Below are 21296 nucleotides of genomic sequence, written 5' to 3'. Positions count from 1 at the left end.
GATATGAGGGCTCCAAAACTGAAGGACAGATTGGAGAATGAGAAATCAATGGTGGCATGGTTTGAGGTAGGCTCTTAAGTCCCAAGCCAAAAGGACTCCATTTGTATCTGCATCCTGAGTAACGTTAACTTATCCACCTACACTTCTGATAGGCTTCTGGAGGATCAAAAGACCAGACCGTAGAAAGAGGATCTAAAGTGCCTTCTGGGAGACTGCACGAAGAAGAGAGAAGGAAGCCTAAAATAAATGCACTCCAAAAGGGGAGTATGGATCCAAGGAGATCTTTCAGTCCATAGTTTTGGAACCAAAAAAGACCGCTTCGACCTTTCAAAAGTTTGGTTGGGGGCTCTGATAAAGGAGCAGTGGTACAGCCAGGACAATCAGAGGTAGTCTCCTTACATGCCTCTGTCCTTGGAAAGAGTCACTCTTACCAGGCTTCTTAGGAGTTTTGAGCCCCAGCAACTGAAGGAAAAAAGTTAGAAAGAATTAGCCCCCCCCCCCCCCCCCCGATGATTTTGTTCCGTCAATAAGGGCCTAAGAATTAAATCTCACACATGTCACAATCCATTTCCAAGTGTGCAGGCCCAAAAAAGTACAGTTTTGTACCTACCATAAATGTAGATGTTCGAGGATTCCCTTGCTGCAGTCCTGACAATTGGGGTATAGTCCGCGTCCCAGTCGGCCCGAATACCAGAGTATAAGGCTGACGTCGGTCATGGCGCCTTAGACTGACGTCAGTACGTCAGGGTACTAATGCGCATGACCGACGTCATTTCCTCAGTCTTTTCTTGCCCCAGATGTCAGAAGACCCAAAAAGACAAGTCCCAAAAACAACCTGCACCAAAAAACATGTACAATATATACAGTAATATATACAAAAAATATAAGCATGTAAACTCACCTACACAACCACCCTGAAACACAGAGGGAAGGAGGGAGGGTAAATTGGACTGCAGCAAGGGAATCCTCGAACATCTACATTTATGGTAGGTACAAAACTGTACTATGTTCTTCGCCTTCCCTTGCTGCAGTCCTGACAATTGGGTAGAATCCCAAAGCAGAGGTAAGGGAGGCTGGCAAATTATAAAGTAGCAGGAGCTGACAACATGCCTTGTAAAACAGCTGTGGCAAAACCAGCTCTAGTCTTAGAGTATATAGGCAGGTGATAATGCCTAGAGAAAGTATGCACTGAACTCCAAGTAGCTGCCTCCAGAATATCCTTAGTTGCCACCCCTTAGAAATGCTGTTGAAGTGGCAGTAGCCCTAGTGGAATGAGGCCTAATCCCAGCTGGAACCTCTTTGCCATGATGGGAATAACAAAATGCAATGCAAAAGCCAATCCACCTAGAAATAGTTTGTTTTGACACAGGCTTGCCCTGTGAACTTAAAGCAAAAGAAACAAGTAACTGCTGAGACTGCCTAAAATCTTTAGTCCTGCTCAAATAATAACGCAATTGCCTGTGTACATCTAAAGTGTGCAAAATCTTTTCCCCTTTATTTTGAGGATCTGCAAAAAACGTAGGCAAATGAATAGTTTGGTTTAAAGCCACACTAGAAACCACCTTAGGCATAAAGGAAGGATTAGTACGTAATGATACCCTGTCCTTATGGAAAATCAAAAGGGCTCTACTGCCATAAGGGCCTGCAACTCAGACACCCTTCTTGCAGAAGTAATAGCCAACAGAAAAGCAGTCTTCCATGACAAATATTTCAATTCAGCAGTAGCTGCAGGCTCAAAAGGTTGTAGAGTAAGTTTTTCCAACACAAAATTGAGATCCCAAGCAGGAGTAGGAGCTCTACGTGGGGGTCTTATATTCTTTGCCCCTCTAAGAAACTGCTTGAACAAAGGATGCGAAAACAAAGGTGGGTCACAATCATAGTGAGCTGAAATTGCTGCAGCATGAATCTTTATGGAAGAGAAAGACAAACCTTTGTCCAATAATTCAGTAAGATATTGAAGAGCCACACTCAAATTAGGCTCTGAAATCTCCAAATTCTTTGCTGTACTCCAAAATAAAAATCTCTTCCATTTTTCAGCGTACACTCTCCTAGTACTAGGCCTTCTAGCTTCCATAATCACATTTAAAACTTGTTGAGGAAGCTGAGACCTACCATGCTTCAACACAGAATATGCCAAGCTGTGAGATGAAGAGATGGAAGCTTGACATTGAGCAGATGACCGTCCTTCTGAGATAACAGATGAGGAATCAGAGGTAAAGGCCATGGAGGCTTCTTTACAAGACTCCTTAGAAGTGGGTACCAGTGTTGCGAGGCCAATCTGGAGCTATCAAAATCATCCTTGGCCTGTCCTGTCTGACCTTTAGTAATACCTTTGGAAGAAGAGGTAGAGGTGGAAAGGCATAGACATGAAGGTTTTTCCAACTGAAAGACAGAGCATCCACTTTCCAAGCTGTGTGATGAAACCCCTTTGTGCAATACTTTGGCAGCTGGTGGTTTAGTGGAGAAGCGAACAGATCTATGTCTGGAGTTCCCCATGACACTGTCAATTTCTGAAATACATGAAGATCCAGTTTCCACTCGTGGGGATCCATGATTTGTCTGCTTAATACATCTGCTAGGGAGTTCTGTGCTCCTGGCAGAAACCTTGCCTGAAGAGTCAGTTGCAGGCTTAACGCAGTCTCCCATAAAATCATTGCTTGCCTGCATAGAGGATAAGAATGTGTTCCCCCTTGCTTGTTGATGTACCACATGACAGTTGTGTTGTCTGTCAGAATCAACACCTGCCCTGGAAGAAGTAACTCCTTGAACGCCATCAATGCAAACTGGACTGCTAACATCTCCTTCATGTTGATATGTAGATGCTGTAGTCTGGCAGGCCACTTGTCTTGTATCCACTTTCCATTTAGATGAGCTCCCCAAGCAGTGTCCGAGGCATCTGTCGTTAAAATCTGACTCGCCTCTGGCCGGGTCACAGAGAGTCCCTTGTTTAGGTGACATTCCTGAGCCCACCACAAGAATTCCTTTTGAAGGCAAGGTATTATTTGAATGACAGTGTCCAAATCTTGGCAGTGCTGTGTCCATACATTTTTGAGATACCATTGCAGCTTCCTCATATGCAGTTTGGCATTGGGAAGCACCAGAATACAAGATGCCATGAACCCTAATGCTTGAAGGACTGTCCTTGCAGTCAGCACGGACTGATGAGATAGTTGATGGAAGTAAAGTGACAGACTCTTTTGTTTGTCCGGGGTTAAAAAGGCCATCTGGGCTGCTGTATTCAGTCTCACACCCAGAAAGCACATGTCTTGAGAGGGTACTAGACTGGACTTTATTTCGTTCACAGAATACCCTAGGCATCTTAGCACTGCTATGACATATTCCAGATGCTGTAGAAGGTGTTCCTTTTCTTGAGCCAGAATCAGGCAGTCGTCCAAGTAAGGATAAATTTGAATGCCTTGAAGCCTGAAGTAAGCTATCACTGGAGCCAGAACCTTTGTGAATACTCTGGGCAGTAGATAAGCCAAAGGGCAATGCAGAGAACTGATAATGAAAATCTCCAGTTCGAAACCGAAGATACTTTCTGCAACTTAGCCTTATGGGCACATGAAGGTAAGCTTCCTTGAGATCCAAAGTTACCATCCAGTGATCCTTGCCCAGCAGAGGTAACAGTTGCTGTAACGTCAACATCTTGAACTTGGGAATGTCCAGATAAGTGTTGAGGATAGATAAATCCAAAATTGGTCTCCACGTGTTCCCCTTCTTTGGTACTAGGAACAGGCGAGAATAAAATCCGAAGCCCCTTTCTGACACAGGGACTGGCTGAATAGCCCCTATCTGGAGTAACTGAGAAACTTGCTTGTGAGCCTCTTTTCTTTGTGGAGGAGGAACATCTGGCATGCCTTTGAAAGGGGCATTGTGTGGAAATAAAATCTGTACCCGTGATGAATGATATCCAGCACCCATCTGTCTTGAGTGATTAAATCCCAATTTTCTTTGAAAAGAGACAAACTTCCTCCCAAAGGAGCTGCCAGACGAGAGTCCACTGGCAGCTGAAAAGGCAGGTCATTGGTTCTGCTTACGAAAGGACTGACCCCTGCCCTCACCAGAAGTCTGAGCAGGTGAACTGTCTGATCTAGGCCTAAAGAACCTTGAGCCCTGCCCCTACCACGTCTAGACCTACCCCTAGACTGGGAACCATAAGCAGGATATGTCCACCCCTTAGCAGGCCAATTTCTACTAAACTTGGAGGCTGCACCTGCAAAAATCTTTAACAGTCTGCATAGACTTAGCTTTGTCCTCCATTTTCTTTAAAACTGCTTCCACAGGCGGTCCAAACAACACATCAGACTGTAAAGGAGCATCCAAAATCCTGGTCTTAACATGCTCAGCTAAATTCTGATCCTTCAACCATGCATGTCTGCGAAGAACAGAACTAGTAGCAGCCACCCTCGAGGAGGCCTGAACAGCATCAAAACCACACTGCAAAGAATGCTTACCCACTTGTTCAGACACATGAACCAAATCCAGCAATTCTTTACACTCAATACCTTCCGCCAAAGCATCCACCTTAGATTTCAATTGTGAAAGGAGATAATTCTGATATTTCAGCATATGAAATTGACAATTCAACGCCCTCATGGCTAGAGTGGAAGAAGTATATACTTTCTTACCCCACCTATCCAAAGCCCTTGCCTCTTTAGCAGAGGGTACAGGATTTTTAACCACAGAAGCTTTAACACCTTTAGGCCCCTGAGAAACAGTTTCTGGGTCCGCCCTGGGACTCTTAAACAAATACTTATGAGCTTCGGGCACCCTATAATACCTATCAGGCTTAACAGGAGCAGGAGGCAAGGAATCAGGGTTCAGAGAAGCCTCTGCAAAACATCCTCCACCACATTCAACACAGGAGGAATAGCTAAGGGCCTATGCTGGGGCAAAACAAGAATTCCCTAAGCCTTTTCTGGAGTCAGAGTAATCTTGGCCTTCCCATTTAAAGTGCTCCCTCATGGAGTGAAGAGTCTCTGAAAATGAAAAATCCTCAGGAGGAGAAGCTGAAGGAGTGGAATCATCCACATCAGAATCAGAATAAGTAGGAAACTCTGGCAAGTCTTCCACAGAAGACTCTGAAGCCTGTGAACACTGTTCAAAACTATCAAACTCCTGTTCCACCCTAGGCCTCTTATCAGGTGGGGCATAGAACCTCTAATCAGAGTAATCAAATCTTCTGCCATTTTAAGCATATGTTTCTTAGGCACAGAGCCGAAATGCTAGGAGAAGCCCCTACAGAAGCTGAACTTGGCCTTCCTCTAAAAGAAGCTTTGGCAACAGAAGGAGAGGCCCTAACTACCTTGGGAAGAGAGGGAAGAACAGTTACCTGAGAAGCCCCTCAGCCTGGCCTACCTCCTGAGAGGGCACATCCTGTAACAGTAAAGTATCTGCCTGAGACTCCATAGAGACTCCTGGCAAAACCTCTGGCTCCCCTGAGCCTTCTAAAGGACCGGCGTCCGGGACTGCGGTTCCTCACCCTAGACTTCACTGTTTTGTCCTTGCGCTTCTTAGATGAAGCAGGCGCCGGAGCATCCGACAGCATAGTATAATTGCAACGCTTCCCAAACACTAACCTAGCACAATCAAGCCTCCTCTTAATAGTGCGCTTGTTAAATCTAGCACAAGAGCGGCAACCAACAACGTCGTGCTCAGGCCCTAAACAAGGTATACACAATGTATGATAATCCCTATGCGGTATCTGCTTCCCACAAGAAATACAGTTATTCACTTTTTCTGACATCCGGTTAAATACTGAGGCAAGAAAAACCAAAATGTTCCCCAACGGGGTTACTTAGCCAACTCCGTATTCGGTCTGAAACTCCGGTTTCGGAAAATCTCAGAACGCCAACCTGCACTCGCAAAATTGCTTCTGCATCGGACCATGCGGCAAAAAAGACTGAGGAAATGACGTCGGTCATGCGCATTAGTACCCTGACGTCAGTCTAAGGCGCCATGACCGACGTCAGCCTTATACTCTGGTATTCGGGCCGACTGGGACGCGGACTATACCCCAATTGTCAGGACTGCAGCAAGGGAAGACGAAGAACATCAGTATACACATTGCCCGTGGGCATCAATTTGGGATCTTATACCACAGGAAACACTTTTTGAAACCTGAAGGTTTCTTTGACATCTACGGAGCAACGCTACAAAAAATACAAGAAATAAACCTAGTAAACTACTATGACAGCAAAAAATAAATTATAGCAAAGTTTTTTTATACAGAAGAGAAGAGAAAAACTACCAACTACAGTATTAGAGAGTACTCAGAGTCCAAGAAAAGGGAGAATAGATTTGACGACTAATAGAGAAGAGAAACTATAAGGGCAACCATGGGGAAATACAAAGAAATACAAAAAAAATATATACCTATGATAAAGAAAAAACTCTACTCACTTAACCACAAGATAAGATATAGAAAATCCTAAATGCTTGAGAGCTCACAATCCACATCTCTTTGTAATGGCAGCAAAGAAGATCTGAATTATGTTAAGTTGGTGGGGCATTGTAGGTAAAGGGAGGAGTTTGAGAATTCCAAGACCCTATGCTCTGAAGAAGCAGCTGAGTCGGATCATACAATCAGATCCAAACCCATCAGTTGAATGGAAATGACATCAGCTAGTGAAGTAAATAGTTTCCTTCAACTAAAGGTATTCTAAAATCCCTCCTCTGTCCTGCTTGTTGCCATGGCCCATGATATCCTTCTAGGCTTGCTTCTTTTTCAATAACCTTTTTTTGCATGAAAAATACTTATTTGTAAAGGGACACTGTTGTGCTGACCAATTTGTTGTATTTGGGTACAGGGATGAAAGAAAAGCTTAACCCATTTAAAGAATGGGCTCATTCGCCACAAATATCTTAAAGCTCTCCTATGATGAGTACTGAAGACAGAAAAACTTTGGCTACAGGGTGTGGTGACAAACTGCCCTTTCGTACCTTCTGGCAATGGACAAATATAAGCACTCACACATACTGTGCACCAAGGTACCTACTGTGGCTGCCACATAAGCCATGCATCAACCATTACTTTCACATTTTAGCATGTTTACCAGTTTTCAAAGGGGCCCAACTTCTCTTTCATAAAATGAAATGGTAAGCATACGACTTTTGCTCATCTTCACTATCCATTTTCATCCACTTAACCCCACCCTTCTTCCCCATCCAAAATGTCACACTACAATACTGGTGACCAGATTATCTTATCCAGCTTATTAATTATCAGATGAGGCATACTGTGCTCTTGCCACTACCCCTCCACAACCATGCCCATAGAGGGAGCCACCCAAGATGTAGATGGGGTATTCCAAAAGGCCTCCTGTGGTATCCCATCAGGGGAGGGGGGTCTATGGGTCCCCCCTCCTGCCTCAGTTCTAATCTCTCACCAATTTGGATTCTTATTCTTTCAGGGGGGATTGTGGAGAACCCTCTCCTTCAATGAGATCAGTATCTGGAGTTAGTGACCCTGCTAGGGAGTACAGGTACCTGTTTTTACACCTTTTCTACCTAGGAGAATTGAGCGACTCATCTGAGTGATCTAAGGGAGGGTCTTCGTGAGCGTTTCAGAGCAAGCTCTCTCTGGGACCAAGATTGTGGATGTAAGGCACAACACTTAGAGATTATCACACAGCAGAAACGGAAGGTGTCTCATACTACCAACATCAGGGGCTGCCCAATAATCAGTTCCAGTAGCTTGAATATTGATACAGTGCCCATCAGAATTACCCCTAATGCCCACTTAAATGCACTGGGTTGAAACATTTTTGAAGAAAATGGTGGTAGCTGTTGCACTCAGGAAACCCACCTCTGCAAATTTTTCCACGGTATTCATAGCACATAACGAGGCAGTCAATTTAGAAAGCATATGCTTATGGTATACCCTGGATTCCTTGGCATGAAAGACTGGGCAAAAGACATCAGGTAACTACAGCTACTCCCTTTATCAATACAATACCTCAGCACATCCTTCATGTGCAAAATCCCTTTTCTGGGTCTTGGTGGTAGCACAATTTGGTTTAAAGCCTTTCTGAAACTGGTCAAAGATAAAGCTAATCCTAAACAAACACCCTGCCCTGTTGAAGGCTGTGGAGGGTTCTTTATTCAAAGACTACAGGGAGCAGAAATCCTCTTGGCTCTGGTCACAGAACTTAAGTACAGTATCTTTTGGGACACACATTTTACTGTAGCTGTGCCAGCTGGCTCAAGAGGTAAAGTCATTTTGTTTTCTTTAATAAAAGGTGAAGCCCCATGAGAATAGTAGTCTTATAAGGGGCCTCAACTGAAGAACTCAGGTTTCTGTGCTGAAGACGTCAAAAATTAGTGGTAGTTTCTGGACAAATCTGCAGTGATGGTTGACAAATGTACGTCTACAAATAAATAGGTTGTCAAATAAGATCAAATACAGCATCACATCCTTGACTGGGCATTCAGCTTTAGGCGGTGTCAATGTAACACACAAGAAACACTTTTCCACTTTGTCAAGTAGGATTTCCCGCTGCCAGTTTTACTAGTTTTATGCAAAATACAAAGTAATTTAAGAATCTCAGAATGCATTAAAGTTAGTCTAATACTTTGAGGCTGATCAAATTGAGATGTACCAGGGTTGCCAACTTCCTGGAATGAAGCAATGTAGGAAGCGAGATGGATAAGAAAGTTGCATACTTAAACTGGCAGCTCATTTATCAACTTCTAGATTAAGACCATCAGAACCTAAAACAGCCAGGCATTAAACTTTCCAAGGCTACCTAACTCTTCTCTTTTACCCACAATATTGTGGCAGTAAGAATCCTCCTCCAGATCACTGTAAACATTCACCAAGAAAGAGCAGGAAAAAAATTCACCAAGAGGTAACATAATACAAGACATCTAAGATAGATTACACTGGTTCTTGCTCAGGCAAAGTGGTGGTGGGGGCACAGGGAGGGTGTGGCAAAGGAGGAACTACCCATGTGGATCATTACGGTAAGTAAATTACTTTATCTAGGATTGTGAGTTCCACATTTAAGACAGAGTCCCAAGCTTAGTACCTAGAGAGATACCAAGGGAGATACCAAGGGAATCGGTCATTAACTGTAGACCTGATTAAGATCCTTGAACAGAGATCAGATCCACTTAAACATGTGGAAGTGTGAAGCACTGTACAGTACAGACCGAATCCAAGGATGCAGTGACAAAAACTACTGGAATACAACCACAAATGTAGAAAAATCTCAGCAAAAAGGTGAAGACCAATTATAATTCGTTGAGAACCACCCGTGTGCAAAGACTGAAGAGCATGCCTACATTAAGAGGTGAATTGCAGCTATTGCCAGAATTAAACATGAAGAAATGGTTTATAAGATATGAAATACATGACTGGCGAAACAAGCTTCAGGTAAATATTAGATCCACCAGATAGTGTAAACAGTCAATCTTGGAGGTGAGAGGATCACAAAGATGAAAAGCTGGACATTTCCTCATTGGATAAGAACTGAAATTATGCAGCCACACTGGCCTACAAGCAATGCTGTACTGCAAGCGGAAAAATCATTATTAGAATACAACTGACATATTGCTGGTCTGAGTCAAGGGTGGGTCTCCAGTACCCCACGACTGATCTAGTTTCCATTCATGTGGGTCCGAGAAATTAGCAGATATACAACTGAATCTCAAATAATTTAGTGATACTTCTCAGCTAATGAAATATTCAACACCATAGCTACTAGTTGTTGAGATTTAAGCAAAGATTATCTGAAATGTAATCTGCATACATATGTAACAGTACCACAACAAGCACCATCTACATGCACAAACTGTGTGCAGGCCTACATAAGACAACCACATATGCTATGGTAAACATTTAGAAGTTATCACTTCCAGGGCTCATTTAAAGGAAACCGTGACAGTAGTTGAGGACACAATAGCAGAACCCTATAAAGGCTAAGTGAGAAGAAATTACTCAAAAGGCACTAAAATAGCTAACATGGTAAGATATGGAGAGAGCACGCAATTGGACATGAAGTGAGGGGCAGAATGTCACCAAATGAAGACAGACTACTAAACAATTCACTACATTCCATAAATGCCAAACAGGAAAAGAACTAGCCATAAAGTGACAGGAATATTGGCAAGAAACACACAGAACAGGACAAGAAAATTGTCCTGAACAAACAAGGAAAAGGATGTTTGGCTTTCAGCATATGGGGATATCAACAGGATAGCGCTGAACAGTTGTTCAAAGGTGAAGCAGCCAAGTAGTTTAAAACCTAAAAGGAAGAATTATGAGGCAAGACTGCAAGACGTACAAAGCCAACAGAGTAACATCAATAGGATTGTCATATAGCCCAAATGGAGGGAAAGTGCTAAAAAGGCTAATTCTTACAAAAAAGTCTGACCAGAAAAACGTTCCCAAACAGGTTCACAGGTTTGACAGTAAATGTTTTCAAGGAAGCCAGTCCCTGACAATATATGCTCTGTCCTGACCTTTCCTCGCCTAGTCAAGTGACTTGGCTCCCTTGAGCCATCCACACTCAAACCAACAAAACCATACAAGAATGTTTTCTGTTAAGGTACTTTGGAAGAATTAGCCCTTCTTGCGTGCATGTCTCTACCTGTATATTTGTAACTCTGTAGCTATATATAAATAATATATATTACAGCTATAGTTTAATATAGAAACTTGTGTAGACACATTTTATACATTTATAAATATATACACACATACATATATATCTATACATAGATATACACACAGACATATGCATATATACACCTATACACGTATACATGTCTATACATTATTTTATATACATATTCATAAATTTAGTATGAAACTATTTTCTTTCAAACAGGAACTACTTGATTGGAGAAGTATTCACAAATTCCTGGCTTGAATGGTCTAGCAATCTAACAGAGTATGTACCAACCCTCAGGGACAATGAACTGTAGCAGGTATCTTTGGCACAGGATTCTGAGAACACAAACATACTGACTGACTTTCACAAACAATCCTAGATAACCTCTTATTTTTTGCTGAGGATGAGGGAGATAATTTGGGGGGGCAGAAGTGGAATGGGGGGATACAGAAGAGTTCTGTTGAGTCACAACTGTTCCCCTGCAGTGTCTTGACTCAAAAGGGTATTTAACTGAATTTAACACAGGGTTACTACCCTCTGACAAGTCCAGATTTCACAACAAAACAGATGCTTCGAGTGCATGCAGCGCATATGCTGTAGTGGGATCTGTAGACTACAGGTGCACTTAAAGGTTGACTGTTTATCACTGAAGCAAAAGACCTATTATCAGTAAACAAAAATAAGTTACAACAAATACTAGTAGAGGAGACTGCTATTAAAGATCTGGGATCACCAAACACTAGGTAAGCTCATCTGGAAGAAGGACAACAGCAAAGAGTGCAACAGAGGCGCTGTGATTTTATATGCAGAGGAATATGCTTCATTATACCTAGCACAACTGCAGAACATCTGACACCAGTTTACCAAAGTAAAAGTAGATGCCTTAAGTGTAGCCAAGACAATTCCTGCCCCCCCCCAAAAAAAAAACAAGATGCAATCATAAAATTTTCAATCACAATTAAATCAGTCATTTTACCTTGCCAATTTCAATAAGGGAGAAGAACTTGTCCACTTGGTCAGTAAAAGCTGTAGCCCTGATCTCGCCCTGGGAGGAAACATACAAAAACAAATTTATAATGACCCTTTTACACACAACACGGCCAGATCATGCATTTCTCAAATTAATGCATGAAAGAACATTAGCTTATGAAAAATACTGTAGTAGTATGATGCAGCATGCGCACTGAAATCAGACTTTATTAAACAATTTTATCTAGAACAAATATACTCACACTTTCATCTACCATCTCAATAGAAAAAAGCTTTCCTTCGCCTCTAGAGTTACTCCATGTACGTATCTGACTCTTATTGGTAACACGGGCACGTATGGTCCACCTAAGATTGAACAAAAGTAAAACAGTGACATTAAAACAATATTTTGCCAGTAAATGTTTACTTTATCAAAAGAAAAGCATAAACCAAATTAAGGTAGCAACAAAAATCAAGGCAAATACATGTTCACTTAAGTATGCAACATCTTTGTACTTATTCCCATAAAACATGCTCAAACTAACACCGAATTGGCACTCTTCAGATGGTAACTTATATACTTAGCATCACTAGCAGGTAAATTAAAGGATGGAACATTTTAACCCCTTAAATAGGGTCCCCTGAATACCTGGCAGAAAGAATAGTTGTGTAAAATCTTACCATAATGATAGATGTCCTTTTCTGTTGCAGTTTTTTTTTTTTTAACCATGACGGAGTTCCCCACTGTAGCTGACCAGACGTCGGCCAGTATACAAAACTCTTTTACTACTGTAGGTTACATCTCACATAGGTTTGTCGTCATACATCGGCCATAAAAGTGATGTACACATGCACCAACCTCAGAACTGAATGCCCCAGTAGGAACACCAGCTAAGGAAAGTAAGGTATAAATGTCCAAGGTAAAGAACCAAACAACCAGGGAGAAGGGACTGGAATACTGCAACAGAAAAGGACATGCATCATGTTAAGATCTTACAAAACTATTCTATAGCCTTCTATTCATCTGCTGCAGTATTCTTAACATGAGGGAGAATATACAGCGCATGAGGAGAGGGTGGAGGAAGAAGCAGTCGAGCTTCTCCAGAAAGCTAGAGTATGGCTCTGGCAAAACCTGCCCTAGACTCAGAAATGCCCTCCAATTTGTAATGTTTGGTGAAGGTATGCACAGAAGCCCATGTAGCTGCTTCAAGAATAGAGCTAGTTTCTAGTCCCTTGAAGAAGGCACCAGATGAAGTTACAACCCTAGTGGAATAAGCCTTTATAAGAAGCAAGAGCCTTTACCATGAGTCACACAAAAAAACAAAATCACTTTAGAAATCCAAGTAGAAATAGTCTGCTAGGCAATCAACAATCCCAGAGCCCTGGGATGATGAGAAACAAAAAGCTGGTCTAATTTCCTGATAAAGACTAAACCTATGCACATCTAGGGTTTGCAGCACCTTCTCACTAGAACTCTGGGGAGAAGGAAAGAAGGCAGGTAAATGAATGGACTGGTTAAGTGACTTCAGACTACCTTGGGCATAGAAGGGTTGGTATGCAAGGATTCCCATTTTTGTTTTTTTTTTTCATAAAGATAAGGTAAGAGGCCATTAGGGCCTGCAGCTCAGACACATCTGGCTAAAGTTAAAGCTAGCTAGCAGAAAAAGAAGTTATGTTCTTACCATAACGTTCCATACGAGTTGCTAACCTCACCTTTGTTCGTACACGTGGGTACGGAGCCAATCCATTGGTTCAGAGTCGGCCGCTTTCTAAGCTCAAGATCTCAGAGTAGCTTGAGGCACAGTCCCTATCCCATGATGCACCCTGACTAACCTTAGATCTAGTTTGCTGAACCCAGCAAGAAAGAATAGCACTAAACATACCAATATGCCAAAAAATGCACACATGTATACATATATTAATTTGCTAAGAAATACTCTGGCTGGAGTAAAGGACAATAGTTAGACCAACCAGGACCACCAGTCATACCCATTCAAGAACCTGGAGGGGGGAAGGTGGGAGGGAGTGCAAGAACAAAGGCGAGATGAACAACCCGCATGGAATGTTATGGTAAGAACATAACTTCATGTGAAGTTGCTCAATCTTGCTGTTTGAGCTTACACGTGGGTAGAGTCCCAAGCACCCTAATCCTGGGTGGCTCACAGGAGTACATTCCTGAGAACAGTGGAACCAAAGGAAGCCCCGTCCCTGGAGGCCTTGTCCACTTTGCAATGAGTGATAAACGTATGAGGTTTGGACCAAGTAGCAGCTGCACAAATAGTGTCCAAAGGCAAACGGGCTGCATGAGCCAGAGATGTAGACACAGCTCTGGTGGAATGTGCTTTCACCCTATGCTCTAAAGGTTGGTTGGTGAATATATCTATTTTATGCAAACAGATAACCACTTAGACAATGCAAACATTAGCTACAGGCAGCCCCTTTTTATTGTCCACATGAGAAACAAAGTTGTTCCGATTTCCTAAACTCCTTTGTTCTGTCCAAATAAAACCTCAATTGTCTGTGAACATCAAGTTTATGTAACATATATTCTAATTTATTCGAATGGTGTCTGAAAAAAGGTGGGCATCTCAATAGACTGGTTTAAATTAACCTCGGAGCAGACCTTAGGAAGAAATTAGAAGTTATGTACCTACCATAACGTTCCATGTTAGTAGTCTTCTTCTCGCCTTCTTTCTTGCTGGATGGGTTCGGAGCCGATCCTCGGCTCGACTCGGCCACTCTAAAAGCTCGAGAGCTAGTTCCACCGGCTCGAGGCTCCCCTATATCCCACAATGCTAGGCGGTAACTCCTCAGATCTCGTTTGAAAGCTAAGGCCAGCAATAAAATTCCATAAGGAACAAAGAAGAAAACTCTTCTAGGTCTGGCCTGGCTAGGGGGAAGGAGGGTGGGACGCAAGAAAGAAGGCGAGAAGACAACATGGAACGTTATGGTAGGTACACAACTTCTAAATGTTAAGTTGTCAATCTCGCCTTCATTCTTGCTGGATGGGACCGCGTCCCTAGCACCTTGTCCCGGGTGGCCTATCGGAACAGACTCTTGAGTACAGTGGAACCAAAGTTGGCTTGGTCTCTAGAGGCCAAATCCAACTTATGAGAAATTAAGGTATGGGGAGAAGCCCAAGTAGCTGCCGAACAAATCGAATCAATAGGCAGCCTGTCTTGGAAAGCTACAGAAGTGGCTAAAGCTCTAGTTGAATGAGCCCTGGGTTTGGATGGCAACCGTTGATGTCTCGTCTCATACACTAGGGTAATCAATGAAGTAAGCCATCTAGAGAGAGAGACTTTAGAGACTGGAAGGCCCATTCTACCTTCTGCATAAGAAACAAACAGTTGGTCAGATTTCCTGAATTGTTTTGGTCCTGTCTAACTAGTACCCAAGTTGGCGATGAACATCTAAACAATGTAACTTTTGTTCTGACCTATTAGAATAGTTTGGGAAGAAAACAGGAAGCTCAATGGTTTGATTCAAATTTGCCAAAGAAGCTACTTTGGGCAAAAAGGACGGGTTAGTACGCAAGGACACCCTGTCCTTATGAAATACCAGATAAGGGGGTTGACTACACGGAGCATGGAGTTCGGAGACTCTTCTAGCTGAGGTGATAGCTACTAAAGAGTGTCTTCCAAGAAAGCAACTTTATAGAACATGAAGCCGCAGGTTCAAAGGGGGGAAGAATTAAGGATGTCAGAACCAAGTTGAGATCCCATTGAGGAGGAGGATCTCTGATGGGTGGTTTGAGTAGAAAGACTCCCTTTAAAAAGGCCTTGCAGAGTTTATGAGACATGATAGAGGACTCAGATTCCAACATGAAAGTTGGAAATTGCAGCCAATTGAACTCTAATGGTAGATGGGGACGAACCTGCATGGAAAAGTTCGGCTAGAAAGTCTAGAACTGTTTGAATAGAAGCAGTGAAAGGATCTATATTCTTTGACTGCGCCCAATAGGAAAAACGTTTCCACTTGCAATGATAAATCTTCCGAGTGGAAGATTTATGAGAGGCAATCAAGATATCTCTGAGTGAGATATCAAAGGAAGCCTGGCTAAGGTCCGAATTGGAGGAACCAAGCTGTGAGGTTCAGAGAGGGAAGGGAGTGGTGCAAATGACCAGACTGATGGGTCAAGAGGTCTGGAACTGGGTCCAGATGCCAAGGTTGCTCCAACAGATAACAGTGGAGAAACGGGAACCAAATTTGTCGAGGCCAGGAAGGGGCAATGAGGATCATAGAAGCTTCCTGAGCGATGGCTTTCTGTATCAGCTGGGATATAAGTGGGAAGGGAGGAAAGGCATATAGAAGTCCCCGGGGCCAAATGTGCACTAGAGCGTCTCTGCTGGGATGGCCTGGTTGGGGAAGGAGGGTGAAAAAATCGTTGCACTTGCTGTTTTGGGGAGTAGCGAAAAGGTCGCAGCAAGGCCTGCCCCACTTTCGAAAAACTTTCTCCAACACTGAATTGTTCAGAGACCACTCGTGAGGCATGAGAATAGCTCTGCTCAATTTGTCCGCAATCACATTGGACTTCCCGGGGATGTGCGTTGCTAACAGAAATCGCTGAGAAGAAATCGCCCATTGCCATAGTCTGAGTGCTTCTCGACATAGGGGGTAAGACCTGGTTCCGCCTTGTTTGTTGATGTACCACACTACAGACATGTTGTCTGTTTGTATTGCTATAGTTCCCCCTTGGAAGAGAGTCTTGTAGGGCTTGCAACGCTAGAAGCACTGCTCTCATCTCTAGGACGTTTATGTGCAAGTGGCACTCGAATGGTTGCCACATGCCCTGGACTGTCCTGCCCTGGAAATGCCCCCCCCACCCGATCAGGGAGGCGTCCGTTGTCACTGTAGCAACCGGAGGGGGAGGGACAAAAGGTCTCCCTAGGAGGAGCTGAGGAGATGTGATTCACCAAGAGAGAGGACTCTTGCACGAGTTACCCGAATAGATGGGACATTGGAAGGCTTTGGTAGGACCATTGTGTGAAGAGCATCCATTGCAAAATCCTCATGTGGAAGCGAGCTAATGGTAGGAGAGGGATGGCCGCCGCCAAAATCCCCAAGACTTTCAGGATCTGTCTGGCTTTGACTTTGTTCTGCAAAAGAAGAAAGATCTGTTTGTGAATGTCTGCTATCCTCTGCTCTGCGAGTCTGGCTGACATCTTGACTGTGTCTAGATTTGCGTCTATGAAAGTAACAACATGACAAGGCGACAAGACAGACTTTTCGTAGTTTATTGAAATGCCTAATGCCCGACATGTGCGAAAGGTGTAGTCCTCTGGCGAGGAGTAAAAGATGCTTGGTGGGGGCTGTAAGGAGCCAGTCATCTAAATAAGGAAACACCTGGAATCCTTGACGTCTCAGATGAGAGGCTACCACTGCCATGCATTTGGTAAACGCTCGGGGGGCTGTAGTGAGACCAAAGGGCAGGGCTCTGAATTGAAAATGACTGGTTCCCAGCCTCAAGCGGAGAAACCTCCTGGAGCGTCGATTCATCTTGATGTGATAGTACGCGTTCTGGAGGTCTATAGAGCACATCCAGCTGTCCCGTTCCAAAAGAGGAAGAATGGACTGCAGCGTGACCATCCGGAACTTTGTTTTCTTGATAAACTTGTTCAAGTTGCTGAGATCCAAAATGGGTCTCCAGTCCCCTGTTTTCTTTAGAACCAAAAAGAATTTGGAGTAGGTTCCGGATCCTACTTGGTCTGCTGGCACTGGTTGAATAGCTCTTTTTGCGAGCAGCTTTGAAATTTCTAATGCTGCTTGCTCCCTTTGACTGGGTGGAACGTCTGGAAGGGATTTTTTGGACAGCTTTGGAATGAAAAGGAAAGGGATTCTGTAGCCTTCGGAAATAGACTGTACCCACTTGTCTTGAGTTAAAGATAGCCAGGCTTTTGGGTACAGTGACAACCTTCCCCCGACTGCCTCCGAAGGTGGACAGTCGGGCAACACCTCAGGGATGCTAAAAGGGCTTGTCGGAAAAGGATTCTCGACTGCCCTGATTCTGCGGGCCCCCTCTGCCTCTGGGACAGCGTCTACCATTGTTGTTCCCCCCTCTGCCTCTGGGACAGCGTCTACCATTGTTGTTCCCTCCTATGCCTCTGGAGGGGAATAGACTCTGTGCGTCAGGCAAGTCTCCTTGAGATTGTTTACGGAACCACATCTTCCCCCCCTTCTGACCTTTGGGGTAAGGTCTAGGAGTAGAAAAACGGACTCCGACGGCAGAAAGTTTTGCCATCAGTCTCGCACCTAGTCAGGGTTTCCTTCACTTGAGGACCAAAGAGGGATGATCCATCAAAGGGGGAATTAGTGAAGGACGCCTTAAAGGGGTCTGCAAAATAAAGCTGCATCCAGGCGTGCCTACGCAAGGCTACACCTGTACCTGCCGCTCTACTTGCTCCATCAGCCGCATATGAAAGGAGGCGCATGGAGGAGTTGGTTATAGAATTAAGGATAGCCAGCTGAGAGTTCATCCTGTCCTGAAAACCCGCAGCTGTTGGGTCCTTCAACATTTCACTCGCTTCCTTGAGTAAATCCCTCTGAAGTAGAGGGAAATGACACAGGTAATTCAGTGATCTCATATTAAAGGTCGCTGACGAGAACATCCACTTCCCGTACCTGTCCATTGACCTAGTCTCCTTGTTAGGAGGATGAACAGGCACTGAAGGATCAGCTAACTCCTTCTTGGTAGCTGCAGCCACCATCATAGCATCAACAGAGATGCCTTTGGTCAGAAACTCTTTATCCTTGGGGGCCGTGATGAACTTAGATGGTCTCCTGGGGGTGGGTTCCACTGAGTCAGGAGCCGCTCAAGCCTTCTTTGCCACCACTTGCATAAGGGGGTCAAAGGGAGGGGACACACAGGAGGTGGAAGGGCGAGAGCCAAACGCCTCAAGGTACACGGATTCATCCTCTGAAGGGTTGAGGGCTGGCCAATTCCCCCTCTGTTTTAAGATTTCAAGGATGTCTGCAAGAGAGACATCTTCAGAGGGGGAACGAGGGGACCCTTCAGAATCCTCTAAATCAGTGTCAGAGGTGACAGACTCAGGGGAGTCAATGTGCTTCCTCTTACACTGCCTTTTCCTAGGGGGCTCTCCTGCAGGGTCAGGAGAGGCCTCGGAAGAGGAGGAGATCCCCACAGGTGGAACTTGAGGAGCTGGCTCTCTACGATCGGGGATGAGAGAGTGAGTCGAAATCACCAGAGGCACCATAGGGGGAGGGGCAGAAAGAACTGACTGGGGAGTAGAACCTGGTTCCAACACGCTCCTCATGACCTCAAAGGTACCAGTCAGGCAGAGCCGAAGGTCTCAGTTCCGAAAAACTGAAATCCTCCCCCGGCACCAACAGTGATGGCTCCGAGGCAGATGTCTGAGCAGAACTCAACAGCGCCGAAGCATCGAGAGGGAGAGCGGGGCCGGACAAGGGTCCGATGCCACTCGCCCCCTCGGAGCCGACAAAGGAAGTCCGGCGCCGAGATTCTTCCAAAGAAGACATCGGAGCCGACGACGGAACCGAAGACAAAGGTATCTGTTCCGACGCCACCCCAGTATCGGGTCCGAGCCGCCCCAGCTCCGAACTCAAGAGTCAGAGGAGGAATAGATTGAGTGGTAGGAATAGGTCTCGACTGTTGAGTCGGACTTTGAAGTATCTGGGCTAATGCCTCGGACTTAAGTCGACTCACTACTCTGAAGGTCATGGTCCGATAACCTGGAAGACCGAGAAGAGTGGGATCTATGGCTCCGTTCAGACAACAAGGGTGATGCTGGAGCCGAATGAACAGAGCAGATAGATGGAGATCGGGACCTCTTCCTGGCTGTCTGTTCCAATAAAATTGGAGCCGAAAGAGTACCATCTTACTCTGCTCCGGCCGGAGCAGAGGACACCGTAGGGGCTTGTATTAGAGTTTCATAGGCTCCGGCTGGAGCCGATGTTCGAATAGCTTTAGTGCCTCCAGAAGACGGCTCAGAGGCTGGAGCCGAAGGTCTAGAAGGCTTCGAGGGTTTCCCCGATGACTGAGTCGAGGGACCCTCAGGCTTAAGTAAGCCCCTTAAAATAAGTTTATTTTTTCGCTCCTGCAGGACTCTAGGGCTGAAGCCATGACAAACAGCACATGAGTCCTGCAGGTGCAAGGTCCCAGGCAGTACACACAAGAAGTGTGACCGTCTGTCAGAGACATCGTCTGACAGCACGAGTCACACTTCTTAAAGCCGGAGACCTTTGATTCCTTAGACATATCTAAGGGAAAGTGTAACACACAAGCACACACACACACCGATTACACTTAGGGTTAAATTAACACTAATTTAAAACAAATTATAAGTAATAGTAATAAAATTCCCTATAAAACACAGTCACTCACTGGGAAGGGAGGGACTGGGCCTAGGGCCAGAGAGAAACTTTAGACTTTGTGGAAAAAAGGGGGTGGAAAGTTAACTGGAATGGGATAAACTAAATTAATACCAACTATAAGAAAAATTAACTTTAAGGGGAGAAAAGGCTAAGAAAACTAGTTCTTTACCAAAAAACTAACCTGAGCCGGTAGGAACACACCTCGATCGCTGTAGCGGCAAACGAGATCTGAGGAGTTACTGCCTAGCATTGTGGGATATAGGGGAGCCTCGAGCTGGTGGAACTAGCTCTCAAGCTTTTAGAGTGGCAGAGTCGGAGCCGAAGATCGGCTCCGAACCCATCCAGCAAGAATGAAGGCGAGATTGACAACTTAACATGGTGGGTTTTGTTCTGAGACACTGTCGGGATGAAAAGCCAGATACGAAGGCCTGATAGAAAGAGCTTGTAGTTCCGAAACTCTACGAGCTGAGGTAATAGCCACCAAGAATATTGTTTTCCAAGAAATGAACTTCAAGGGACAAGAGGATGCAGGTTCAAAGGGGGGGGGGGAAGCATAAGCTGAGACTGTATTAAATTTAGATTCCAGGGGGCAACTGGCTGACAGGTGGCCTAAGGTGAGGAGTCCCTTTCAGAAAGGCTTTACATAATCTGCGAGAGAAGAACAGAGCCCTCAAATCCCAGGTGAAAATTGGATATTGCAGCCAATTGAACTCTTACAGTGGCCTCTGCTGCATTTCCATGAAAAAGCAGTCAGAAATTCTAGAATACTATCAATAGGAGCGACATAGGGGATCAATATGTTGAGAGGTCGAATAAACAAAACGCTTCCATTTGCTGTTGAACAGTTTTCTGGTGGAGACTATGAGAGGAGACCAGAATATGTTGCACTGCGGAAGACAAATTATATGACCTGGCTAGGTTGGGAAGTAGAGCAGCCAAGCTGTCAGTTTAAGGGACTGAAGATAGGGGTTGAAGAACTCCTGACGAGCAAGTCAGAAGGTCTGGCACTGGGGTCCAGAAACCAAGGTTCTTTCCAGTTGATATTGATAAAGGAAGGGGAACCATATCTGCTGAGGCCAAAAGGGGGCTATCAGAGTAACAGTCCTTCCAGAGCTTTTTGCTTTCTGTAAAAATCTGGGGATCAGCAGGGTTGGAGGAAAGGCATAAAGGAGACCCAAGGGCCAATCGTGTACGAGTGAATCCCTTGGGCTGTCCCCCGGAGGATTCAGGGTAAAGTAGCTTCTGCATTTGGCATTCAGCAGGGATGCAAAAAGGTCGCAGCAAGGCTGGCCCCATCTGCGGAATATCATTTCCGCCACTTCTTTGAGGGACCACTCGTGGGGCAACAGAATTGCT

The 21296-nt window shown here is 44.5% G+C and overlaps 1 protein-coding gene across 1 annotated transcript in view; it reads right to left on the bottom strand.

Annotated features, from left to right (window-relative positions):
- Positions 1-21296, bottom strand: part of RPA1 (replication protein A1) — a 1048235-nt gene that overhangs the window by 515024 nt on the left and 511915 nt on the right. Inside the window, exons 8-9 of the mRNA XM_044054876.1 lie at positions 11852-11954; positions 11596-11664 (exon numbers count right to left, since the gene is read on the bottom strand). Of these exons, the coding sequence (XP_043910811.1) occupies positions 11596-11664; positions 11852-11954 (172 nt within the window). The remainder of the gene's footprint in view (positions 1-11595; positions 11665-11851; positions 11955-21296) is intronic.

The sequence above is a fragment of the Protopterus annectens genome, chromosome 13.part0 (genome assembly GCF_019279795.1).
Source record: "Protopterus annectens isolate FY-2018-M chromosome 13.part0, PAN1.0, whole genome shotgun sequence".
Classification (NCBI taxonomy): domain Eukaryota; kingdom Metazoa; phylum Chordata; order Ceratodontiformes; family Protopteridae; genus Protopterus; species Protopterus annectens.
The sequence above is the reverse complement of the archived record's forward strand: the minus strand, read 5'-3'. Positions and strand labels throughout refer to the sequence as shown.